Source organism: Macrotis lagotis, chromosome 2 (genome assembly GCF_037893015.1).
Source record: "Macrotis lagotis isolate mMagLag1 chromosome 2, bilby.v1.9.chrom.fasta, whole genome shotgun sequence".
Lineage (NCBI taxonomy): Eukaryota > Metazoa > Chordata > Mammalia > Peramelemorphia > Peramelidae > Macrotis > Macrotis lagotis.
This window is the reverse complement of record NC_133659.1, coordinates 329,571,439-329,598,683: the sequence shown is the minus strand read 5'-3', so window position 1 is coordinate 329,598,683 and position 27,245 is coordinate 329,571,439. Positions and strand designations below refer to the sequence as shown.

General features: G+C 38.9%; 2 protein-coding genes and 1 long non-coding RNA gene across 7 annotated transcripts in view; 2 read left to right on the top strand and 1 right to left on the bottom strand.

Annotated features, from left to right (window-relative positions):
• IL2RB (interleukin 2 receptor subunit beta) overlaps positions 1 to 7,186 on the top strand; it is a 28,894-nt gene extending 21,708 nt beyond the window's left edge. For both annotated transcript variants that reach the window (XM_074226859.1, XM_074226860.1), the window contains exon 11: positions 1,064 to 7,186. In XM_074226859.1, coding sequence (XP_074082960.1) covers positions 1,064 to 1,807 — 744 coding nt within the window. In that variant the 3' untranslated portion in view covers positions 1,808 to 7,186. The remainder of the gene's footprint in view (positions 1 to 1,063) is intronic.
• A 2,383-nt stretch (positions 7,187 to 9,569) lies between these two features.
• LOC141515361 (uncharacterized) lies at positions 9,570 to 26,565 on the bottom strand. Of its 3 annotated transcripts, none has more exons than XR_012476312.1 (5): positions 25,871 to 26,565; positions 21,508 to 21,897; positions 20,703 to 21,197; positions 16,805 to 16,958; positions 9,570 to 9,858 (listed from the first exon to the last, which is right to left on the bottom strand). It is a non-coding gene; the product is annotated as an uncharacterized LOC141515361 (long non-coding RNA). The 3 variants fall into 3 exon arrangements; XR_012476313.1 differs by lacking the exon at positions 9,570 to 9,858 and having other exon boundaries at positions 13,512 to 16,958; positions 21,508 to 21,613; positions 21,762 to 21,897; XR_012476311.1 differs by lacking the exon at positions 9,570 to 9,858 and having other exon boundaries at positions 13,512 to 16,958.
• TMPRSS6 (transmembrane serine protease 6) overlaps positions 25,924 to 27,245 on the top strand; it is a 51,248-nt gene continuing 49,926 nt past the window's right edge. Inside the window, exon 1 of one of the 2 annotated variants that reach the window (XM_074226857.1) lies at positions 25,924 to 26,335. The gene's annotated coding sequence lies outside the window, so the exon portion shown is untranslated. The remainder of the gene's footprint in view (positions 26,336 to 27,245) is intronic. The other variant, XM_074226856.1, reaches the window with a different exon arrangement.

The window sequence follows — 27,245 nt, the reverse complement described above, 5'->3', positions numbered from 1 at the left end:
TATTTATTCAGTATTTGTTATTTTAATACATATATTTGTATTTATTATGAAATTAATTATAATTATAGCATATATGTTAGTATAAAAGTTAATGTATAATAAATATATTATTGCATATAAAATTAGATATGACATTAATTTTTATTTAAATTTAATTTTAATTTGAAAAATGTTTTAAAAAATAAAAAAGGAGAATAAGCATTTTTAAGTCACCTACTATGTAACAGGCATTATTTTACAATCATTATCTCATTTAATCCTCACAATTATTATCCCAATTTTTAAGATGAGGAAATTGAGTGGCAGAAAGGACAAGAGACTTGCCAAAGTCATATATCTGATGCCTGAGGTTAGATTTACACTCAGGTCTTCTGACTCCAAGCCCAGTCCTCTAGGATTATGCTACTATTTAGCTGTCTCTGGAGAAGTCTCAGCTAATCTTCCCCTTGCCTAGGATGTGGCCACCTACCCTCTTGGCTTCTCCTGTATCCTTAATTCACAGTAACTCAGAGTAACTGACTTTCAGTCAGATCCATTTGTTATTTCAATTTCCAACAAAAGAAAAGCCATTTCTTCCTCTTCTTCCACCTTTCACCTGTTTTCTCCTTTTCTTTCTTTCCTCATTCTCCCTTTTTTTTTTTTTTTTTTTGGTTTTTGCAAGGCAATGGGGTTAAGTGGCTTGCCCAGGGCCACACAGCTAGGTCATTATTATGTGTCTGAGGTCGGATTTGAACTCAGGTACTCCTGACTCCGGGGCCGGTGCTCTATCCACTATGCCACCCAGCCACCCCCCCCCCTCTTTTTGTTTTAATCAAGCATTCTCCCAAATCACCAGTTCCTCAGCTCTTGGAAAGGGTTGAAGAGGCCAGTGGAAGGTGTTTCTAGAATGCCAATTAGAAGTGTAACAATGGTGAACTCTAACGGTGCCCTGAGAATGGGGGAAAGAATCCTAGTCATGCTCAGGGTTATACTAGTAGTAATTAACTGTCTCAAATGGGACTTGAATCCCTATGAGTAATGACATATTGTTTTGTATTCTTCTTCTTCTTCCCCCCTTTGGCAGAAGTGGCTTTCTTCTCCCTTTCCCACCGCCTCCTTCACCACCAACATTTTGGCCCCAGAAATCTCTCCATTAGAGGTGCTGCAGAAGGAAGACCCAAACCTGGGCTTGCTGCTCTCTAAGGAACTGGTTCCAGCCTATCGATCCCCAGAGACCAGTGGTCACTCCCTCTCCAGCTGCTTCACCAACCAGGGATACTTTTTCTTCCATCTTCCTGACGCGTTGGAAGTAGAGTCCTGCCAGGTATATTTCACCTACTCACCTTTCAGTGAGGAAGAGGAGGAGAACCAAGAGGAAGGAGAGCAGGGCTCCCTGGTACCCCAATTGCCCCCTGGAGGATCTGACGATGACTCTTACTGCACATTTCCCTCTGGAGATGACATGATACTCTTCTCCCCCAGGCCCTTCTTGGGGCCTGGAAATAACCTGGGAACCCAAAGCATCTCTTTACCAGGAAAGGAAGTCAAGAAGGAGACCTCACCTCCTGAAGAAGTCACAGCTACCACCCCATCTTGTGACCCCAATTTCTCAAGGTCCCAGAATTCCTTGGTATCAAGACCTGACTCAACCCAGGAAGGGAGCCTTCCTCTAAGCTCTGAGTTGGGGCCTGTCTCTCCTTTTCCCTGGGATGTTCCTCCTGTACCAAACCAGACTCATGCTGTCTCTTCTTCCTACCCAGTCCTGAATTCTGGTGCCTACCTCTCCCTGGGAGAACTTCAAAATCAATATCACATCCATTCAGCCTAAGCACAGAGAGACTTCTCCAAGAAAGAATAGGGAGGAGAGGCAGCAAAGATCCTCAAGGGCCAGGGAAAAGAAGAGTTATTTTTAAACAAAAGACTGGATTTGGCTTCAGAGGATTTCACACCCTGATTTTATTCCTTACTACCACTTTGAACAAATGACTTTGAACAAATCACTCTAACTTTGGAGCATCAGTTATCATTTGTAAAATAAAGGCCATGCAAAACAACAGCAATAATTGACTTGATTAAAATATATAAACTTGGAAATTATATTACTCTGGAAGATACAATCAATTATTTTCAATATTAACATATATACTGAATGGTACTTCATCTAAATATTTAAAAGAAAAGTTAAAGAAACCATAGGAGTATTTTAATTTTAATAGAGTAGGAGCTCAGTGTAATCCTTTCTGACATAAAGCTTTCCACCCCCTAAAAAAACTAAAACAAAAAAAGAAAACAAAGCCCTTGAGGAGAATTTCTAATTTCAATTTGACAGCTCTCTAGTGATTATTAAATGGTAATAGAAAGAAGTATACATATTCTATGTGTGGAATAGTCACAAAAAAAGATCATGTATAAGATTTAAAAACCTCAAAAATACAGGAAATAAGAAATGTTAAATACAGCCTTTACTGATTAAAATGCAAATAATATTCCATAAAAACTATTAAAGAAATGATTAAAATTTACTGGGAATTAAATCATTTAATCCCAGAGAATTAGTATGTCAAAGAACAAATTATTGAAACCATAACCTAATGACATTGAGGAGACATACCAAAATTTGAAGTAAGTAATCAAAGTATCTGTAGGAGAAAATTTCACTCTTCAAATATTTTCATAAACAAAAGAGAAATAGAAGAGATCAAATTGAACATACAATTAAAATACTAAAATAATCAACAAAATTTAAAAACATGATTTAACATCAAAATAAAAATTCTGAAAATCAAAGAAGATATTAAGAAATTTGGAAGCAAAAATAAGAATAAATTTATAAGAACCAAAACAGTAGAGAAATTGTTAGTTACTTTGATTTCTTAAAAAAAAGAGAGAGAGAAATCAAATGACCAGTATCAAAAATATCTTTATTTGCATAAATTGAATTGTAAATTCAAAAAAATAGTTCACAATAAAGTTGAAATTAAGGAAGTTCTTAGAAATTATTTCATCTAAATATATGTAAATAAAATTGGCATAAATTGAGTGAGAGGAATATTAACAAAAATGTAAAACATCCAATTTGATGTAACAAGAAAGAGAAAATTTAAACTAACCAAATTTCTGAAAAAGAAATTGAACAAGTGATAAGTGAAGTTCCTAAGGAAAACAAACTTGAGAACTAGGTTAACGTGCAAGCTAATTCTATCAAACATCTCAAGAACAATTAATTCCAATATGTTATTAATATTTGCAAATTTAAAAAAAGAAAAAGAAAAGGATCTTGCCAAATTTCTTCTGATATATAAATATGGTCTTGGTACCTTAACCAATGAGAATCAGAATTAGACACTTTAGAAACTGAAGAAAACTACTGGCAATTTCAATCCTAATGAAGTTTGGCAGAATTTCAAAAAATAAAATCCTGGTAAAGAGGTTCCAGAAACACATTCAAAAAAAATTAAGCACCGTGATCAGATCTTATTTATACTGATTATGCAAGGTTCATTTAATATTAGGAAGAGTATAACATAAGAAACCATAGCAATAGCAAGTAAAGCAAAAACCATGACTATATCAATCTATGTAGAAATAAGTTTTTGAAAAATAGCATGTCAATTCTGGAAAAATAAAAGCAAGAAGAAATAAACGGAGCTTTCCTAAAAATGGTAAGTAATATCTATCTAAAACCTGGAATAAGCACTATATGTAATGGGGATAACCCTACAGTAAGATCAAATAGATAAAGAGAATTTCCATTACTACTCCTATTTGAAACAGTGCAGGATGTTACCTAGTAATAAAACAAGAAACATAAGTTGAAGGAATATGTAGAGGTGAAAAAATACAATTGTCTCTCTTTTTGAAGATGGTTTATCTAGAAAACCCCAAAGATTCAACTAAAACTTAATTGAAACAGTAACTTCAGCAAAGTTGCAGGATGTAAAACAAATCTATAGAAATCATCAGTAATGATGTATACTAGTAACAAACTCTAGCAGAAAGAGATAGAAAAAAATCTATTTTAAGTATCTATGAAATAGCTAAGAAATACGGGAGTTTACTATCATTACCCCAAGATACACACAAGAATAACATTTATATAACCAAAAACACTTTTGAGAAATAACAAGAAGACTAAATAATCGAAGGAATATGAATTGTTCATCGGCGACTTAACTTAGTAGAATAATGATAATACTACCAAGATTGGTTCACTTAAAAGATTACTTTGCTAAGCGAGAATTCATTAGAAAATAAACAAAAAGTAAAGAATATCAAGGGGAAACAATGAAAAAGAAAGTAAAAAGAAAGAAGGTCTGGCAGAATTCGATCTCAAATCATATTTCAAAGTACCAGTTAAAAAATAAAGAAGTCAATCAGACAACTAGCATGAATAATTATTGAACTTGCAGGTTTGCAAATCCCTTTACAAATATTATCTCATTTGATCCACACAACAACTGTGGAAGGTCGGTACTATTTTTATCCCCATTTTACAGATAAGGAAACTGAGGTTAAGTGATTTGTTCATGGTCACACAGTTAGTAAGGATCTGAATCTGGGTTTGAACTGAGGTCTTCCTCACTACCTCATCAATGTTTTATCCACTGTGCCAACAAAATACAAATTAAATCAGCTGTAAGATTCACCTCACAGTTATTAGTTTTGCAAAGATGACAAGAAAATAAAACTGTTGGAGGGAATCCATAAAAAAAATCCAACACATTTATGGACTGTTGCAATGCAGTTTGGAATCATGCCCCCAAAGTTATAAGATTTTGACCCATAATGAAATTAAAGAATTTATTTCTTTTCTTGCATGAAAAAATTAGTTTCTGTTTTCTTAGTAGTTAAAAAAAGAAATACAAAAACTGGAAACCTAGATATGTCAACTACTTGAGATGGATTTTTAAAATTATGCATGTAAATTTAATGGAATATTATTGTACTATAAGAAATGACCAAATGGACCATTTCAGAGGAAACTGGGAAGCCCTGTATGAACCAATGCAAAATGAAGATGGCAGAACCAGGATACCAATTTACAATGCAATGAAACATTGCAAAAGTAAATATTCTGAAAGACTTAAGAACTCTGATAAATGCCATGTTCAACCATGATTCCAGAAGATCAATGATGAATAATACTGTTTGCCTTCTGGTAGAAATAAGAGGCTAAGGGTATAAAATGAACCTTTTCTTGGACTTGAACAATATGGAAATTTGTCTTGCTTGACTATTCACACTTCTTACAGGAATTTTGTTCTTCCTCTTTTTTTTTTCTTCAGGATGGAAGTGGGATGAAGAGAAAATAAATGTTTATTCCATGGGGAAAAAGTAACATTTAAATTTTTTTTAAATAAGTGAGTTGGATTAGGTGGTCTCTCAAAGTGCTTTCAATTCTAAGTACTATGATTGAAATGCCAAGAATTCAGGAAAATTCTGACCCTGTCTTTCCTAATCTCTTTCTCTTATTATCCCTGGGGCCATTTCTAAGAAGGATAAATTGAGACCTTACTGGTATAAGTTTCTTTAGGTTGGAACTTTCCAAAGGACACAGGGCTTTCTGTTTCTAAGTATCCTTAGGTTGGAACTTTCAGAGAGACATTGAATCTTTTGTTTCTCTATCTTCCACCTAGATATTTGGGTCAGTCCCAAGAGGCACCTGCCAGCTGGGGCTGAGAGAATGAGAACCTCTTCCCTAGCAGGTGGAAAGTGGGGAGAAAGCCTGGGCTTGGAGCCCTGGAAAACAGAGTTGGATTCTGTGTCTGAGTAGGGGGAAATATTTCAGGTGGAAACAAGTCTAACAGATGCAAAGAGTGAGGGAAATGAAAGACGAGATTGGGGAGACAAAGGGATAGTATACAGTATGGGTTCCCAGGTGGGAAGTAGAATTGGGTTGGGTTGCAGGATAGAGGAATGGATCCTATCTGGGGGACAGAATTGGTAACTGAACCCTTGGAGAAAGGGCTACACAAAGGTTTTCCAGGTGGGGGGCAGAGAGAATGAGAGAAATAAATATCATAACCCCCCAAACTCTAAACTTAAAGATGATAATGGGTGGAACTCTCAATTCTTTCCAGTTTATCCTTTGGCTGAGCAGATCATTTCTGTAACCTCTAGACCACCCTTTGTTTTGCCAAATCTCCTATTACCATTTGCGATATTCCCTACTATCAGGAAAATGTCTGAAAAAGAGTTTGTAGCTAAGAGCTGTGAGTTCTGAGAGTGGGATGTAGTGAAGAAAGCACTAATGAAACTTGAAAGTCAAGAATGCCTGCCTCAGACACTAGCTCATTTGTGAAGAAGTAGCTTTGCTTATCTGGTCCTAAGAACCTCATCTGTAAAAGGTGAGCTTAGGCCCCTTTACATATTATGGTCTGTCAATAACTCTGTAAATCCTTGTGCAAAACACTTGACCTTCAGGACAGCTAGGTGGCACAATGGATAGAGCACCAGCTCTGGAGTCAGGAGGACCTGAGCTCAAATCCAGCCTCAGACACTTAATTCCCTAGCTGTGTGACCTTGGGCAAGCCACTTAACCCCACTGCCTTGCAAAAACCTAAAAAAAAATGTTTCCAAACACTTGACCTTCCTACACTGTTCAAGAGCTCTGGGCCTCTAGGAAGAAAAATCTCTGAGCTCTTGATGCAGAGAGTAATAGATTAAGACCTTAGAACTCATTCAGTGAGACAAACTGTCTCATTTCACAAATGAAGAAATGATTAGAACAGCCATCAAGACAGTTGTGAATATTGGAGAGCCAACATAGGAACTATGGAAAGGACTGGAATCCTAGAGGAAATTCTGAATGTGTAGACTATAAATTGCCTAACCCAAGTCTCAGTCTACCTTGTGGGAAGTCTGAAGTTTTCTCAAATCAAAGAGCTTCAAAGTAGTCAATTTGGGAGTTCCAGAAAGGATTGCCAAAATATCACTGCATTTAGATCCAATATTAATAATAGCAAGACTGGTAGGAAAAAAAATTCCACTGATGTGGAATAAGAGATTTGTTGCTTTTTTTAAAGCGGGACCCCTTATTGTGTGATGATCTTAGATGATTTTCCTCTCTCTGAGATACAGCTTTCTCTCCTATAAAAATGATTGAGTTGGAGTTGGAGGATCTTTTATCTCCCAACCAACTCTGCCATTTCTTGTTCTAAGGTCATTCCCAACTATGACATGCTCCCTCTTAGCTCTGACATCCCATATTCTAAGATCCTTCCCAGCTCTGAAGCTGCATTTGCATTCTGCAAATTCTGAAATAACTACGGCTATGGCTGCAAAGTAGATTTTTACTGATCCTTAAAGACTCCAAGAATAAGTGACCTTTTCTTTGCAAAGGGGAAAATATCAATCTTTCCTCCTCTTACATGAAAGCATGATCTTTGGAGTGAAGTCGACATTTTCTTTATTGAATATTACATCTAAACCACATTTATTCATTTCACAAGTAGTATCGACCTACACTTACTCAATTATTTGATTTTTTAAAGAATATTTTCATGGCTGTGTCAGTACCTAAGTGCCTAAAAACAGAGAAAAGTAAGAAAAGGCCAGATAATTCTTTTCTGGCAACTTTTTTAGGTGACCTGTAAACATTTTAGGGTGACCAACCCTACCTGTAAATTCCACCTCTGTAACTTACTCCCTAAGGGACCAAAGGACAAGCAGTTGCCCTCTTTGGACTTTGGTTTCCTCATCTGATGGTTAAACTTCAGGGTCTCTGAGCTTCTTCCAAGTTCTAAGACTATGATTCAAATCACTCAATTTCTCTCAGTCTTAATTCACTCTTCTGTAAAATGAGAGAGTTGGAATAAATCGGTGGGTTTATCCTTTTGTTCATTTTGTGTGTGTGTGTGTGTGTGTGTGTGTGTGTGTGTGTGTGTGTGTGTGTGTGTGTGTCCCATCTCTTTGGCACATCCCATGATATTCTTTTCATAATTGTTTTTAAAATGCACATAATGAAACACAAAGGATTACAATGGAAACCAATTACATTGAAATAGTTGTCAAAATATGAGCTCCTTAGAATAGTTAAAATGCTTAAAATAACATAGAAAGGATCAAGTCGATCATAATAATCCTTACTTTTAAAATTATTTTAGTTATCAAAATTTTTTTAAAGTTCATGGAATCGGCGGCTAGGTGGTGTAGTGGATAAAGCACCAGCCCTGGAGTCAGAAGTACCTGGGTTCAAATCCGGTCTCAGACATTTAATAATGACCTAGCTGTGTGGCCTTGGGCAAGCCACTTAACCCCATTTGCCTTGCAAAAATCTAAAAAGAAAGAAAGAAAGAAAGAAATTTCATGGAATCCAGGCTAACAATGGCCTAGTGACCTTTAAAGCTTCCCCTAGTTCTAGCTCTACATGGGGAATCCTCTGATCCTAATAAACTCACAATTTAACTTCCCATTATCCTCAAATGTCATCCCTAGAAATAATTCAGTGCAATAGCATAAAATGCTGTAGTCACCACCTTGCATGAAATGACTAAGCTAGCAGGCCATTATCATGATGGAGGGGCTGCTTGCCTCTGGTGCTATACCATGGTCTTCAGATGTCCCCCTTGTACCTGGATAGTCTGTGTCAATGCTTTCTAGCACCATCTTTTTTGGCCTGTCCACTGGTCCGATAAAGTGAATTTGCCCCAGGCACAATTTTCTCCTTTGGATAAAAGCAAAGAAGACCAATTGCTTTCACTTTGACAATTGAGTGCTAATGTAAACAATTCTCATCTGTTAATCCCATCAGTTGTGTGGCTTTACATGATGTCTTCATGTCTATTTTGGATATGTTATTATTTTGCTCGAGTCTCAGTTGATATAAAGGAGCCAAGACTCAGGATGCTCTGGGTTCCAGATTTGCCTTCAACACATACTAACTTGATCATCCTAAAAATGACTTCACCTCTTAGAGAATGGATTTGTTTTGTCATTGATAAGAGCCTCTTCTTCCTCTCTTCTTCCTTTGCTTACAAGGACACTGAACAGATTCATCAGGGACCAGGGGGGCTTGTGTGATGCAGCAGAAAGAGGATGGAGGTTTGGAGATCAGTAGACTTTGGTGTATGCCCCAGTTCTGTCAATGACTCAGTGAGACAATGGGCATATCTGTGTAGGGGAAAGAACTCTAGTCTTAGAGGACTTGGGTTCTAGTTCTGTCTCCACCATCTGTAAGTTGTATAACCCTGAGCAAGATAACTTTCTCTGGGGCTCATTTTCCTCAGCTCAAAAATTAAGTTAGATTAGATAATCTCAAAAAAAATTTCTGGGTATTTAAAAAAAATCTGAGCCCTGATTTCCTTTTCTGTCGAATGAGAAGGTTTGATTTAATAATCAACCTCCAGCTCTTAAAAAAATCATGGAAGTTGAAGTCACTCACTTCTGTAGAGTTCAGGGTTGGTTCTTTTCATTTGTCAAGTCAGTGGTAGTAGTGAATGGTGGTAGTAGTTGCTGTCCTTCGATCTCAAAGAAGACCATGACATCAGAAAAATGATGCCATGATTTCCACAAAAGATTGATTAAAGTGAAGGAATATTGAATAAAGATGCCATTCTCACTATCCACAAATGATGAATGAAAAGCATTTATTAAGTGTTTACTAAATATATATATATATACACATATACATATATATGCCAAATGAATGTGCAGTCATTAGGAAGAAACCAAGCTTTAGTAAATTTTCTTGGGCCCCTCTCAGATATACACCTAAGAGACACATTTGAGATGACAGTTTCCATTTACTAAGCATCCAAGACTACTCGTTGCCTTCCTAGAGTTCCTTGGGATTTGTTCATTGAGTCTTTGGGAGGGAAGGAAGACTCAAAATCCAAACCAGTCTTCACCCATTTCCAGAAAAGGTGAAAGGTGTAAGTCCTAGGATTTTGAACAAGAAAAGAATTGAGTCCATACCCTTCCATTTACTGACGATGAATCTGAATCCTAAAATGTTGAGACATTTTCCTAAAGCCTCTCAACCACACAAGTAGTTGGTAGCAGATTAGGATTTGAACTCAGGTCCTCGAATAGTGAATCCAGAGCTCTTTCTCCTATACCTCACTGTTTTAGAGAGTGGATCAGGCAAACAGGTTTTTAGAGATCCAGATTACCTTTAGAAAAGGATCCCCTTAGCTGTTCCAACATGGCCATTTTCCCCCCATGCTTGGTGACCCTGTCTGTTCATTTTTTTCTAACTATGGCATACCTGGTGGAATATTAGACAATGACAGTTCACTGATGGGGTGAGATGAGTGTAAAGCCACAGGCAGGAAGCCTGGGGTAATGGTAATGATATTCAAAGATACCAGGACTTCTATTACAGGAAAACAGGATGAAGAAGGCTAGATTGGGTGAAGTCGAGACAAATAAGAACAGTGAGAGCAGGAAGACAGAGAAGGCAGAAGATCATTCTAATTAAAAGGGACCAGAGAGGTGCAAGCAACTGGAGGTGGAGTAGGCTTACCCATTGACCTTGGCACTAACTTGGAGATACTGCCCTTTCACAAAATTGTGATGTTTTGTGAAAGGAGCACTAGACCTGTAGTCAGCAGAGCTAATTGCAGGTCTAAGTTATTCTACTTACTTTTCTCGGAAGTTTTAGTTTCCTGATTCTGTGCCTCAGTTTCCTAGATATAAAATGAAGCAATTGAAATTCATCCCCTCTCAGCTCAAAATCCTATGATCCTTTCTTTGACTGTGGGAAAGTCTTTTTATAGCCCAGGTCTAAGTTTCTCATCTGTAAAGTGAAAGGATTGGATTAGAGAGTCTACAAAATCCCTTTCCCCCAAGCCTCCTTGATCAATGAAGTCCCTTCCAGATCTTACATTCTGTTCCCTAAGGGCCCCTTCACCTCTAAATTCTATTACCCTGTCATTCTATGAACATGTTTACAAATGTTTTTGATGGAGAGAGAGAGAGAGAGAGAGAGAGAGAGAGAGAGCTAAACAAAGTGCTTTCAGCTGTGGGAGTTAGGGAAGGATTTAAGGAGGAAGAAACCCTTGAATGGAGAGAAATTTTACTTAGCAGTAACATGGAGGGAAGCTGGCATATTGGGTTATGGGCTGATGATCACCTGTTCAAGGTAAGAATCACTCCCCATCTCTGGGCTTTAGCTATTAAATTGAGATAATAGGATTTGTACTCTGACTCACAGGATCAGTCTAAGGAACTAACTGGATAATAGAAGCGATATTCCTTCAAGAAGTAGCTACATCTGTAGAAAATCTATTCCTGAACTCAACAGCCAGTTTCTTCTTATCTAAGCTTATCTTTATTTCCCCTTTCTATGTATCTTATAAGTACACATGCTTTCTGTCTGATGAGAATGTAAGCTCCTTGAGGACAGGGACTGTTTTACTTTTGTATTTGTATTCTCAGTCATTAGAGAATGTCTGACATAAACTAGCTTCTTAATAAATGAACGCTGATCTTTATCACCTTTATTTCGCCTTCCAACTCGGGCACCTTTGTTCTTTTCATTCTTTCAAGGTCTCATAAACAATAAATACACAAAGTGTTGCCAAGGTAGTGCCTTCCTCTATCTTTGAGACAGAAATGTGGAGGGAAGAGTGGGGGAAAGCATCCAGTAGACAAGATATTCTCTAATCTTTTCACAATCTATACTGTGTGTCAACACATTTCTCTCTGGCCCCCCTGATAGTCAAAAGTCTACCTATTTTGGAAAGGATTGGGAAAATTCTAAATGTGAGCTGCTTCTTCTTTTTTTAATCCCCTCTTCCCTAATGACGTGTTGCATTAGATCCATTATAAAGACAGGTATGTGAGTGGCTGCATAAGGACCCATCAGGAGATTTCCTGATTAGTTGAAAGTGAATTAGAGATTGTAGAATTAACCAATAATCAGATAATCAGTGGGCTGATCTCAAACCAGCTCAGGGATATTTTGAGAAGAAAAACACAACACGGGGAAGAGTAGGTATGCTATCTCAGAGACATTCAGCATTCCAGATTAGAGAGATTTACTTACCTGAGACAAATTAGGCCCAGAGACCTGGAGAGCAATAAGTTTAATTTATATATAATCCTCTTCAATGCTCAGCTTTGAAATTAAAATGTTCAGGCTTGCTTATTTTTAAAGTTCATAATTTTTTTAGAAAGGTATAGATACCAACCACATCTGGAACTGTGAAGTTTTCTCTACTAGCATTTCTTATGACCCCAAATGTGGGGTGATTTACTTCTTCAAGCTTTACTGATGCCTTATGTTGATATACCACAGTCATTTCCTGATATACCCCTTCCTTTGAACCTTCTCTTATCACAAAGGAAAACAGTTAAACAACAACAAAGACTACAGGCAAACCTGAATGTATCTGATAGGGTATGAACATTTGATTCCTAAGGTCCACCTCTTCTCTGCCAGAAGGAATTGTGTTTAATCTATTGTTCTCTGGGACTGATTGGACCTTTCAATCACAAGAATTCAACTAATCTTCAGTGTTCTTTCTACTTTCATTGTTGTAGTCATTGAATATATGGATTTGTGTTTATGTACATATATAATTATGTAGATATGCTATATCTATTATATGTGTGTATTTACACATCTGTACCCAATTATTTGTTTGTATATTTCTGGGTCCACTGTAGTGGTTATGAATCTTCCTAGATTTCTCTTGACATTGTTGTTACAGCCCAGTAATGTGCACAGTAGTAGATAGGTTCCAGTAGCTTGTTAACTTTGGTATATTATACTGGAATTTGTTCAATTTCTCCATTTTTACTTGTGGAAAAATAAACACCTAGAAATACATTCCTAATGCAGAGTATGTGCATGTAGAGGAAGGAAAGATAAAGAGAAGATGCCAAAATAAGGTAAACAATTACAATAATAGAGGAACAATGGAGAAGATAATCAGAGATTTGGGGTGGTGTTTAAAACTGGAAACCAAACTGTCTCTGGGGACCAGGAATGTCAGGAAGTTTGGTCTCCTTAGCTTAGGGTTCTTTGATCAGAGAAATTGTAGAAAATCATGAAAGGTGAAAATCTTGGACTGAGGGAAATACCTACCGCCCCACACTTTGATTTTTAAGGAGGTGTTGGTTCACTGGCCACATCTGGGAAAAGAATGAAATTATGAAAGCCCAAATCTCAGATGTGAAATCCTTTATATCCTGTTACTTTTACTTTTTTTAGATAGTTTTTTGTTGAAATATTGAGCAATGACTCCATTCATGAATCAATGGTATCATCTCCTTCATCATAATTCTTTACATATGTATAATTTACTGATCCTAAGTCAATTTATCTGGTAATAGGAATGACATCTAGAAAAAACAGGTAGTATTAAAAGTATATAAGACTAAAAGTCATTCCCCAATACATATACAGTCAAATTTTCTCTCATAAAATGTATATGTGATTATATTTTCTATTATATCTAGCTTTTTCTTAATTGTCTGTTTCACTATGTTAGAGACTATATCTTAGAAATTGGAAATCTCCCATCAAATATATATATATATATATATATATATATATATATATATATATATACCTTCCTCTCAATTTTGTGTGAGAAACTGTATTAGGAATATTATGGGAGCAGCTCAGCATCCATTACTTCTATCTGGCTAAGTGGTCTGTAATCTTTCTCTTTCTCTTCCCTTCCTTTTATCCACTCCCAAATATCCTCCACATTGTTTCCCTAGAAACTAATCATAACCTATGATTCAAATAGTCAAAAAAGTCTATTGATCTGAGAATCCATACCTATATGATTCTAAAATTCTATTTAAATTATAAAGAGTAAATATTTAGTAACTCAGATTTGTGGATTTCCACAAAGACATGTTTTTGATAAATAGCCATTTTGAGAAGGGGCCAAAGAGGACGTCTAACTCAATTCTCTCTCAATGAAGGAATCTTCCTCATAGCATCATACATAGTTGGTCATCTAGACTCTGCCCAAACACTTCTAGTAACTGGGAACTCAATTCTTCACAAGACAATCCCTTCATTTTAGAAGGTGCTTTTGCCAGGATTGCCCCATTTTAAACTGGGTAAGGGGCCAAATGACATAAAGTCTAGCTTCACCTTTGTAGCAACTATTGAAGTGATTTGGGATATGGTTGAAAATTGTTTCTCTTCTCTGGCTCTCATTTTACTCATCTGAAGAAGTGGAATTGTTGATTTCTAAGGTCCTTTTTGTTCTATGATCAAGATTGGGTGTCTGGGCTGGAAACCTGTGGCATGTCTGTTTGTGTCTGTTTCTTGGTGTGGTTAAAGCCAGACCTTCTGTCCAGGAGTACACCTGACTCAAAGTTTCCATTGTCACAAACAACGTGAGAAAGTGCTTTTCAAAAACCCCCAAATCTCTTTCTCAGCCCTTCAAACCTAGACCACTATTGAAGAAAGTTGCAAAATTATTGATGCCAGAGTATCTGGTGATGACCACAACAGGGGTCCTCCTTTAGGCTAATGAATGTTAACCTTTTAGGGAGGTTGGGGGCATTGGGAAGGGATGAATCTGAAGTCTTACAGAAACACCTTTGGCATTTTGCAAAAAAAAAAAAAAAATTCACTATAATTCCAGGCCAGAGGTTCTAAAATACTAAAATATAGCTGTATACACAATTGAATAATTGAAACTTTAATAAGGATTATTTCATTCATTGTATTTTTGTCCAAATCACTTAACACAATGTCCCAGCACATAATAACCTCCTAAGAAAACACTTGTTGGTTGAAAAAATGAATTTAGAAATGGGAGATATCTAATCTGACCACTTCAAAGAAGAAGAGACTAAGATCCAGAGAAGGAAAGAGACCAACTCACATTCTCGTAGCTAGTAAATGGCAAAACCAGAATTTTAAGCCAAATCCTTTGAGATGTAGTTATAAAATTTCAAACTTGAAGTTATCTTGTTAAACTTCCTTTTAATACAGGAATCATTATATAAATTTCAATAAATGTTTGGTGAATGAGTGAGTTAGTGAATGAAAGAATACTGAATTTGGAGTCAAAAGAACTATGTCCAAATCTTTACTCTTGTACTTGAATCATGGCAAACAGGTTTTTTCCCCCACCATGGATTTCTTTCCCCTCTTCTGGAAAATGGGGATCTTGGGTTAAATGACTTCTCAAGTCCTTTCCAGCTCAAAATATATGACTATGATTTTTTTGGAAGTTGATAGAAAAGGATGGCCTGGAATAGTCAAGAAAGACTTCATGGGGGAATGATGAAGGTAGGAAGACTAGAGGAATACCACAGGAAGGTCCAAAATGACCAAGAAGGCCATTGAAGTGATGCCTGTTTGGAAGGTGGTTACACTCTAGGAAGGAGGGGCAAGGTCACAAAAACAATGACATAGCTTCCCTTCTAGAGTGTCACAAGGTTTAGAAGCAATTTTCTCCAGATGATAAAGTTGGAGTCATCCTCTAAAAGCTTGGAGAAAGAAATATCAATAATAGTTAAGAACTATTTTTTTCATATCTCTTAGACTGTGTTTCCCAAAAGTTTAGGGGAAGACATTGTGCATTAAATAAAAAACATTTTTAATCATGTGAAAATTGGAATGGGATTTAGTGTGAGAGAAAGGGTACATAAAGTCAACAACTTATTGATAACGCCCTTTAAGGCAACTTAGGCATTCTAACAACCTGAGCTGTCTCTTGATTTTGCCATATCAGATGTAAGTCACAAGAAGCAATAGAGCTAGTTCTGTTGCTTCATTTCTGTGTCATTTTAAGCAAGTCGCTCATTTTCTGAGTCTTTATTTCTTCTGGATAATGAGAGTGGTAAGACCAGATGACTTAGTCGACAGATTGCTGGCCATGGTGTCAAGAAGGCCTGTGTTCACATCCTGCTCCAATCCTAACTGGGTGATACTAGGCATATCTCTTCACCCCTACAGGCCTATATTTCTCCTCTGGAAAATAATGGAGTTAATTAGTGTCCCCTGAAGTTCCCTTCAAATGTAGATCTCTGTTCCCGTGAGCTCAAAGTCCCCTCCTAGATCTGACGTTTACTTGGTTGGCTGGTTGTTTCTCTGATAGTTTCATTAAGACAGCCTTTCACCACAGAGATCATGTCTAACATCCCACACATATTTTCAGAGAAATATCATCACGTCTTAGTTTGTTAGCAATTGCCAACCATACACCTTGTTTTCCAGGTACCATAACTGACTTTTTTAGACAACAGATGAGCTGTCTCCCACTGAGAGTCTGTGACATATCCTTGAAAGGCCTTTAAGAGATCTTCTGAGTCTGAACAGCTAACCTGTTTACCCTAGAAGAGGGTCAACTCATATACCCCAACCTCCATGACTTTCCTACCACCCCTACTAATAACATCACTTGTGCTGAATGCTGCCAGTCTGAGAACTGTCCCATGGGTTCTGTTACAATCACTGGGACTGACTTACCCATTACATTACTCATGTGACTTTGGGCAAGCCACTTAATTTCCAAGGACCTCAGTTTCATCATCTATAATTGGGCTATCTAAAATGTGGCCAGTAGGGCGATTTTATGCAGCCCACCTGTGGTTTTATTAAATGCCTTAGTAAACAAAATTGCTATCGTAGAGTTCTCACTAAAATGTCAAATCAAGATATATTATCTAACATTTCAATAAAAACTTTTAAAAAGTTTAAAAAGTAAATTGGATGGCTCTGATCTATAACATGAGGGATTTGAGTAGATGCCCTTGGGGCTCCTACCTCTGCTAAGTCTATATCCCTAATATATACTGTTGAAAAAGCAAAGGTTACAGAAGGAGAGATGGATTATGATGATGATATCTCATTACTTAAATATATATTAGATTTATAATATTAGATTTATAATTAGGATACCTGGGTTTAGATCCTGGGAGACTATATATATGACCTTGGTTAGTGGTCATATAGGTCATAGGTCATAGATTTTCCAAGACACAACCCTTTTGGGTCTCAGTGCTTCATTTGCCTTCTTTGGTCAGTTACATCTTCCTCTGTAGACCTTCTGGACCTAATGAGATAATATTTGATAATATTAATATTAAATATTATATTTACTTAACCCTATGCCAAGATAAGATTCAAATGGATACAGGATTTAAACATAAAAAAACAAATTATAAGCAAACTAGAAGATCAAGGAGTAGCTTACCTGTCAGATCTAAGGAAAGTAGTTCATGACTAAGGAAGAGATGGAGAACATTGCTAAAAACAAACTAGATGATTTTGATTACATTAAATTAAGAAGCTTTTGCACAGACAAAACCACTGTAACCAAGATCAAAAGAAATGTAATAAACTGGGAAACAATCTTTACAGCTAGTATTTCTGACAAAGAACTCATTTCTAAAATATACAAAGAACTGAGTCAAATTTAAAAAAGAACATGCCATTCCCCAATTGACAAATTGTTAAAGGATATGCAAAGGCAATTTACAGATGAGGAAATCAAATCGATTCATAGTCATATGAAAAATTGCTCTAAATCATTACTTGTTAGAGAAATGCAAATTAAAGCATCTCTGAGGTACTACCTCACACCTCTCAGACTGGCCAAAATGACTAGAAAGGACAATGATCAATATTGGAAGGGATGTAGGAAATCTGGGACACTAATACATTGTTGGTGGAGCTGTGAACTCATCCAACCTTTCTGGAGAGCAATCTGGAACTGCACCCAAAGGGCAGCAAAAATGTGAATTCCTTTTGATCCAGCAATACTATTACTGGGTCTATACCCTGAAGAGATGATGAAAAAGGGTAAAAACGTCACTTGTACAAAAATATTCATAGCAGCCCTGTTTGTAGTGGCAAAGAATTGGAAATCAAGTAAATGTCCATCAATTGGGGAATGGCTTAGCAAACTGTGGTATATGTATGTCATGGAACACTATTGTTCTATTAGAAACCAGGAGGGAGGGGAATTCAGGGAATCCTGGAGGAATTTGCATGAACTGATGCTGAGTGAGATAAGCAGAACCAGAAAAACACTGTCCACCCTAACAGCAACATGGGGGGTGACGATCAACCTTGATGGACTTGCTCATTCCATCAGTGCAACAATCAAGCACAATTTTGGGCTGTCTGTGATGGAGAATACCATCTGTATCCAGAGAAAGAACAGTGGAATTTAAACAAAGAGCAAAGACTATTCCCTTCAATTTAGAAAAAAAATCATTATCTTAGTATGTACTTTTGCTATCTCTTATACTTTATTTTTCTTCCTTAAGGATATGATTTCTCGGGGCGGCTAGGTGGCATAGTGGATAAAGCACTGGCCCTGGAGTCAGGAGTACCTGGGTTCAAATCCGGTCTCAGACACTTAATAATTACCTAGCTGTGTGGCCTTGGGCAAGCCACTTAACCCCGTTTGCCTTGCAAAAAAAAAAAAAGGATATGATTTCTCTCTCATCACATTCAATTTGCATCAGTGTATACCATGAAAACAATTGTATAGACTGGCAAATTGCCTTCTGTGGGGGGATGGGGGGGAGGAAAGTAAGATTAGGGGGAAAATTGTAAAATTTAAAATAAATAAAATCTTTGAAAAAAAATGTTTACTTAACACAGTGTCTGCTGCATAGTAGGTATTTAATAAATGTTTATTTCTTCCCTCTTTATCTTCCTGGAGTACTTTTTTGGTCCCTCACTGGTGTGCTTAAGAGGGAACATTAGGCATTATAGTAATCTGCAAAGCAATTATGCTCCTATATCAATACTCCATGAAGATGAGGACATCAATTTATCTAAACTGCTCATCTTCCTCAGTACTTGAAATAAAATAAGTATTTAATACTTAATAAATGCTTAGTAAACAATACCAAGGCACTTCCAACCTTAAATGCCCTATGACTTAAGTGCCCTAAACATAGGTCTGCCCTGCTGATATCAGAGTCCTTATTGAATTTTCCATTGTTTATTGAATTCCTTAGCCTAGTGTTCAAAGGTCCTCATTAGGGTCCCACAAAAACCTGCCATCATTTCAAGTTGTTTCAACTAGGTATAGTTTAGAGAATAGATTAGGGAACAGAAGGTTTGTTATGATGATATTGTTATTACAGTCAACAGGACATTTCAGTGTCATTACATGGATGGCACAGAAGATGTTTGCAAGCTGAAAATCCGCCCAAACACAAATGCATTGGGGAAGTTGTGACCTGATCCAACCATTCTGGAGAACAATTTGGAACTATGTCCAAAGGGCAATAAAGCTGCTCATACCCTTTGATCTAACAATTCCACTACTGGGTCTATATCCCAAAGAGATACTCTAAAAAAGAGAAAAAGACCCATGTGTACAAAAATGTTTTTAGCAGATCTTTTTTTAGGGAAAAAGAAATGGAAATTGAGGGAATGCTCATTGAGTGGAATATTCCCAGTAAAACCCCCACAGAGGCGGCTAGATGGTGCAGTGGATAGAGCACCGGCCCTGGAATCAGGAGTACCTGAGTTCAAATTCGGCCTCAGACACTTAATCATTACCTAGCTGAGTGGCCTTGGGCAAGCCACTTAACCCCATTTGCCTTGCAAAAACCTAAAAAAAAACAATTAAAAAAAACCCCACAGGTTATTTCTAGTGAAGTCTTCTCTTAAATACCATCAATTGAAGAATTCATATACCACAAATTGTAGTATATGAATGTCATGGATTACTATTGTTCTTTAAGAAATCATGAGAGGGTAGATTTCAGAAAAGCCTAGAAAGACTTGCATGAACTGATGCTGAGTGAAGTGAGCAGAACCAGGAAAGCATTACAGAACCAGGAGTTACACATTAACAGCAACATTGTGATAATAACTATGACATTGTGACAACTAATGTTAGATTTATATCCTCTCAGCAATTCAATGATCAAGGACAATTCTAAAAGACTTGTAATAGAAAATGCCATCCACATCCACAGAAAAATCTGTGGAATCCAAATACAGACCAAAGCAGACTATTTTCACTTTTAAAAACTTTATGGAGTAGGGGCGGCTAGGTGGCATAGTGGATAAAGCACTGGCCCTGGAGTCAGGAGTACCTGGGTTCAAATCCAGCCTCAGACACTTAATAATTACCTAGTTGTGTGGCCTTGGGCAAGCCACTTAACCCCATTTGCCTTACAAAAAAAAAACTTATGGAGTGACATTAGGCAAATCACTTAACCCCATTGCCTTAAATAAATAAAATTTTTTAAAAACTTATGGATTTCTTTCCTTTTTCACAGTTTCCCCCCCTCTTTTAATTCTTATTCTTCTTTCACAACATGACTAATATGGAAATATGTTAAACATGCTTGTACATATATAACCTATATCAGATTACTCACTGTCATGGGGAGGGGTTAGGGAAAGGAAAGGGAGAAAAATGTAGAACTAAAAATCTTACAAAAATGAATGTTGAAAGCTATATTTACATGTAATTGGAAAAAATAAATTTTTTTAAAAAATTAAAAGAAAAAATATTTACGCTACACAGGGAAAACTGCCTAAAAAGAGTTGACTAATCCTCTCACCCAGTGCTATGTAATGACCTTCCTTCTTGTGAGTCATTTCAGAAGAAAATTGATCTGAATATCAGTCAACAAATTTGGACTCTTCTTTTTGCCATCTTCCTCATTGAGGGAGACAGGCTAATATTATTCTTGAATTTCCAGCATCAGTATCTGACTTTCCAAAGCTAAAGCCAATTGCCCCTCTGATTGCACTTCTTGGACCTTTCTACTCTCATCTCTCTTTTATTTCCATTAACCATCCAATACCCTATACATACCTGGTGATTTGCCAGATCATGTATGTTCTTGCTTCTGCACATGGTGCTTCTCCACCTAGAATGTCCTCCATCTTCTTTCAATTCAGATATCATCCTTTCTATGCTTCAAAGCTCGGGACAAAAGTCCCCTCCTCTTTGAAGGTTTCCAGAATCAACTCCTCCTTTCATCTAGATATAATTTTTCCCTCTTGGGCTTTCTCACAGCATGATGGTCCTTTCTCATACACATTGAGGAAGGGTCATTAAAGGTCATTCACTCAAGTCCACTTATTTCGTTAAGGTAGGAACTTCCTTACCACATAACTGTTTTACATTATGATTATTTGGCTACATGGTGCTTTAACTTCTTTGATCCTTGAGACCTTGGATGGCATTGGAAATGACTAAAGATTGGGCTGACCTCTTCTCTCTTCTCACTGGTTGTGTGACATTGGCCTCTCTGGACCTTAGTTGCTTCATCTACAGATGTAGTTATCAGAGTAGATGGTCTTAAACCTATGAAATTGATAATAATTATAGCCACAGTCAAAACAATACTGAAAATATTAGCTATATAAGGATAATTGTAGACTGGTGACTCGCCCTTGAACTATTTCTATCTGAGGAGGAGGAGGAGAAGGAGGAGGAGGAGAAGGAGGAGGGGAACAGAGCCAAGATGATGGAGTGAAGGTAGAGAAGATGAAAAAGAAAAGAAGAACAAGAATAAGAACAAGAAGGAAGAGGAGCAGAAGGAGCAGGAGGAAGAAAGGACAGGAGGAGGAAGAAGAGTAAGAATAATGATGACAATACAATGACAAAAACTTACTGTTGCCGGTTCACGAACTTTATTGCTCTGTTTGAGACTGATTCCTCACACTGTCCATGTGATCTTGGACAAATCCCTTAACCTCCAAAGGTCTCAATATATTCATCTGTAAAATGAGCAGGCTGGATGATGTTTATAAAGTGTACTGGGCAAATTATGCCACCTGAGCCTCAGAAAAGTTCCATGAAAGTATCATTATTATGTCCACTTTAAAATTGAGAAAACTATATATTCTGAGAGGGGAAACCACTCACCCAGACTTCAAGGCTAGAGATAATATTGGCATTCCAATTTGGGTTGCCAGATTTCTCCATACTCTGTGTTTGCCATACTCTACTGTGTTCTCCATACTCTATTGCCTCCAAGATGCTTCCTTGGTAGCAAGAGGTCCTGGTTATGGAAGGAAGGAAGGAAGGAAGGAAGGAAGGAAGGAAAGAAAGGGAAGAAGAAGAGGGGAGAGAAGGAAGGATGAGAGGGAGGGAGGAAGGGAGAGGAAAGAGAAAAACACATGTACTTCAAATACTTCAAATATTAACTCCTAAGAATAGAAACTTTAAAATACAAAGTCCCATCCCCCCCAGTATCTTATTTGGGGGCTCACTCAAAGCAGATTCTCTAGAAGTATGTTTAAGAAAACAAAACAAACCATTGCTAAGGGCTTTTCATTGGGGTAAAAGGTGAGTCTACCTTTTATCATATTCTCTTTAGCAAATAATATTCTAGAATCATGGAATGTCAGAGCTGAGGAGGGTTTTAGAACAGGAAATATCAGGGCTGAGAAGATCCTCCAATTTAGAGTTGGCCTAACAATGAAAATAATGTAATCCCAACCTGTTACTGAACTGAAGAGTCAGGACTAAAGCTCATGTCCCCTGGGGTCTGAGGCCAGTGTTGATCACTCTTCTGCCTTCCAAGATCCCTCACTGCATGGGCTGCACAGAGTCCTGAGGGCTGGGCCCCCCAGGCTCTCATTACAGAGCAGTCCACACCCCTGGGAGCCCTCCTCAGTCTATCCCTATAGAGTTCTGTCTTTCCCACAAGGAGCTAGAAATAGGCTTGTTGGAAGTGAGGAGTAGAATTCTCATTCCTATATCAGGGACCCTTACACAATCAATGTGTCTGGTAAATTCATGCTTATTCTGCAGGACTTTTAGAGGGGGAAAGGCAAGGGGAAAAAAAAGGAAAAAAAGACAGGGAGGGCATGAGGCTAGACTGGGAGGTTTTGGTTCAGATCCTCCCCCAACACTTAGTACCTTACAAACTTAAGTAAGTTCTCTCTTTTTCCTAGGCCTCCATATCCTCTTTTGTAAAATGAGGAAATTTATAAGATCATAGATTTAGAGATCTGAGGGACCTGAGTTACCATCTAGTACAACCTCATCACTTTACAGATGGGGAAACTGAGATCTCTCCTAGCTCTGGATTCAAGGATTCCTTGGTATTTTAGTTTGATTGCAAAATTTGACAATATTTTCAGTTCCCCCCCAAATAAGGAGCCTTTGTCTGGGGTTTCATAAATCTGTTTCCCCCCCAAGTTTTGATAATTCTAATTTAATAAACTTGGTTGTCACAGTAAATCTATGTGATTTATTTTATTCATTTAATAGCATGATTCCAAGGAGTCTCCCAGATTGACTGCCGGAGGGGTCCAGAATTGAAAATCTGTTCCTTTAAAGCCTGGTTTTCTAGCCCACAGACTGCCCTTCAATAAGGAAAGGAAAGGGTCAATGACTCGCTAGCTCTCCCTTGTACCTTAGCAGAGGACTGAGGCTTATGTGGTCACCTGAGCTCTTGGCTGAGAACCCAGACCAAGAGGTCTCTGGCCTGTTTACAGAGGAAAGAGATTGCACAAGCCAACCTGGCTCTTTCTAATTTTCTATTCAAACATCAGCCTGACCTCTCTGTTCCCTCCCTAAAGCCACAGTCCCGAGAATGGGCCTAGAGAGCTTTGGGGGGAGAGCTAGGGAGGAGGAGTCGGTCATTCTTGGGTCCTCTGCTCGCAACCCCCGGCTAGACTCTGCGACAGCTGGTTCCCCACCCCCACTCTCTGCTGCGTAGTCATTGGCTAAACACACAGACATCTTTTGTTAGCTTCGCCTGCCACCCACTTCCTTTCCACCATCAAGTAGGGGTTGTCCCTGGGGTGAGGGGTTGCCCCTTTGGGAAAAGATGAAGGGAGGGACTAACAATCAAACTTGAGTTGGGAGGGAAGGGTTGTCTCTATGGGTGTGATAGAATAGAGGCCCTGAAGTCAAATCCCTGCCTCTGACACATTTGTTGTGACTTTAGATGAGTCCCCTAACCTCCCAGTCCTTAATGTCCTTATCTGTCACATGGGAAAGCAGTTGGACTGAATGACCTCTAAAATATTCTCCATTTATCTGTCTCCATGGCCTCTGAAGTCCCTTTTAGGTCTGACTCTAAGAGCCTGGGAGTTACTGTCTCTTCCATATCTCCTCTAAGGCAAATGAAGTGTCCAAGGCAATAGGGCAATACTGGGGGAGGGGGGTAATAATATAGTAGTATATAATGGGAATGGGCTAATAGTCCTCAAGGCTATTTCTGAGTGTGGGGAAGGAGACCTTTTCCTGGGGTGTTGAAGGATCCAGGGGTGGTGAAAAGCCACAGACCCAATTGGTTGATTTAGAAAACCATGGAATGTCTTGGACTCAAGAAGGAGACTACTATCAACCTTCAGAGAAATAATGATAGGGGAAAATAAAATAAGCCTACATATATGTGTGAGTATATATATATATATATATATATATATATATATATATTATTTAATTATCTATGTTTATATCTATCTAATGCATCTATCTATCTATCCATGCTTAAAGATATTTTATCTTTCCTGAGACTATAGTCTTGGGGAACTTAACGGGAGAAATAAGGAACAGAAAAATTTCTGTGCTCAAGCGTTTTATAATCTAGCTGGGGAACAAGAGGAAGAGAGAATAAAAGACAAACCAGGTAAGCAAGAAGCCCCAGGGTTGGTTTTTAGGGCAGAGTTTGAGTTCATGATGCTGCTCTATACTCAGCCCTCAGACTGCGACAGTTTGCCCTCTTGGCCACCCCAGCACAAACAGCTCATTTCCCCAACAATCTGCTCTCCCTTCCAAAGGGGTCCTGGAGGGGTTGAGGTGGTCTCAGGCCAGGAGGAAAACTACAAAGGGGCCCTGTGGTTCTTAAAATGAAATTTCCAAACTTGCTCTTTAAAGATTTTGATGACTGTGTTTCAATATGATTTGTTTATGTGATACATTTAAAAATAGGATCCAACCTGCCAAAGGGAGCCAGGATTTACAAAATATATATATATATTAGATTCCAATCTGTGACCTGTAAAGCCAATGTGGCCCCCAGTAGGGACTTTAGAAAGTTCGGGGTCAAAGAGCTGAGATTAAGTAAAGGAGAGCCTAGATCTGGGTTATCCCTTAGCTATCCTCCTCCTTACCCCCCCCAACACCCACCAGTCTGTCCCCAACTCCCCTACCCCTTCTCTTATTCCTCTCTTAGAAAGAGCAACAGGGGGATAGTGGAAAGACTTCTGCTTTGGATTCAGGAGACACAGATCCAAGTCCCACTTGGTACGTGTATCAGCCTGGATAAGTCACTTCTCTCTAAACCTCAGTTTCCTAAACTGTAAAATGGGGAGGATCCTACCTACCTCCTACTATCATACTTACCTCTCAAATGATATCCCACAGATTAAATATGTTGCCTAAAGAACTCCTTTATAAGGGTTATAGAGAGCATTCTCCCCATAATAACTGTGAAGTCAGCTTTAAGGGAACTTTCGAGCCCATTTTATAAGTGAGGAAGCTGAGACTAGAGAGAGGCAGTATCTGAAGTCAGATGGGGGATGTGCTCCCCTGTCTCTCTGGACTCCCAAGTCCAGGGATTTTCGTACTGCATCCCTTTGTCTCTCATTGCTACCCGTGTCCAAGATCTCCACAAACCTAGATCTGAGGATATTTTCAGTTCACATGGATATACATAGCCTAGACCCCCCCACACACACACACACATATGCAGCAACAGTTAATGATGTTAATTCTATCATTTCTAGCTTGGGGTCACAGATTTGGGGTTATAAAATATATGTCTAGTTAACCCCACCATTGGATTTTCCCCTCTTGATGCTGCTTTCTCCATAGCTTAGTAGGAACTTTCTCATGTTTTGCTTCTGGGCTATGTCCTTCAGACCCCAGCTAGTGGGGGGACCAGGCCAGAGGCCAGAGTGTTCACCTAGGCTAGTTCAGCTGCCCTAGGTGTACTCACACATGTATGTATACCAAGCTGGTAGGGCATGCCCCACCTCTTCACCCCCTTCTCCATCCATCCACACACTACCTACCTTTAGCCCCTCCTCGAACTCCTAACGGGACCCGGGAACAGCAGATGTAACCAAGAACTCAAGGACGTCACTAGGCAACTAGGGCTCCCCTGGGGGAGAACTTCAATCTCCCTGCACCTGCCTTCCCCGGGGTGCCCATGGAGGGCAGGGGCGGGGGCTGGCTTTCTTCCCCAGCTGTTTACAGCATCAGCAAGCTGATCCCAGCCCACTGGGGTCCCCCCCAGCCCTGGAGAAGCACAATACTCTCCGGGTGGCCCAGACTGGCAAAGGAAGCTGGAGGTACTGGGCGACATGGAGCCAGGGGCCCTGGGCCAGGGGGAACAAGGGCCGGAGCAAGAGGCCATGTTGTCCGGTCATTGATCTGGGGCCCAGGAAGGGGGGAGCAGGGGGAGAGACCTTGAGCCTGGACAAACAGGGCCTCCCGTGGCCTGCATTCTGGCCCTGCCCTACCTGTGGCTTACAAAGGTAAGTCAGGTTCCCTTTCTTCTTGGAGTTGGGGTGGGTGGGGGAGCAGAAGAGAAGCCGGGAACTGCATCCTGGCAGCGTCTTCTTCTGAAGGGGGGGTGGGGGAAGGAGGGAACCAACGTCCTCTTATGATCCAGTCAGACTTGGAAGCCAGACCCTGTGTCCTTCCCCTTGCTCCTGGTGGAGAGTACCCATAGGGGCCTGCTATGCAGGAAGTGACCCAGAAGCAGCGGAAGGCGAAAGTCCGAAAAGAACTGGGGGGCTATTGGAGAAGGGCCTTCAGTGAATGGGTGTACTCAGGGGTACTGAGGAAGGAAGGGGGACTAGGATGTATTGGGGAAGGACAGATGCAACGAAAGGTAGGAGAGAATAGAACAGGAAGGAACTTTGGACATGATTGTGGCCAGGACTTGTTTGCTTTGGGGTGTCCTGGACCCTTTGGGCAGTGAAAACTCTGGTCTTTTCAAAATAATGCTTTTAAAGGAAGAAAACCAAATTCACGGTTTTACAAAGGAAACCAATTGGATTGAATTAAAGACCAATGTGGTTTTCCCTAGCCACATTCACAGATCCTCTAGGGGAATAGGCCTGAGTCTAGTCCAGACCCCTCACTTGTCAAATGAGGAAAGTAAAACCCATAGAGAGAAATGGGTACAATGAAAACCAAGAGTGAAAGGGCTCGGGGATGATAGATATTTGCTCACAACTTGTATGAGCGCAGGGAAATAATTTCATCTTCCTGGGCCTCTGTTTCCCCTTTTGAAAAATGAGGGGAGGGCCTAGATGGTCTTGAGGTCCGTTCCAGGTCTAGGGGCTTAGATTTGATGGCTTTCCCAAGATGATAAAGGGAACCAGGGGGCAGACAGACATTTTTCTGACTCACAGTCCAGAATTCTGTCACCCCAGAAGT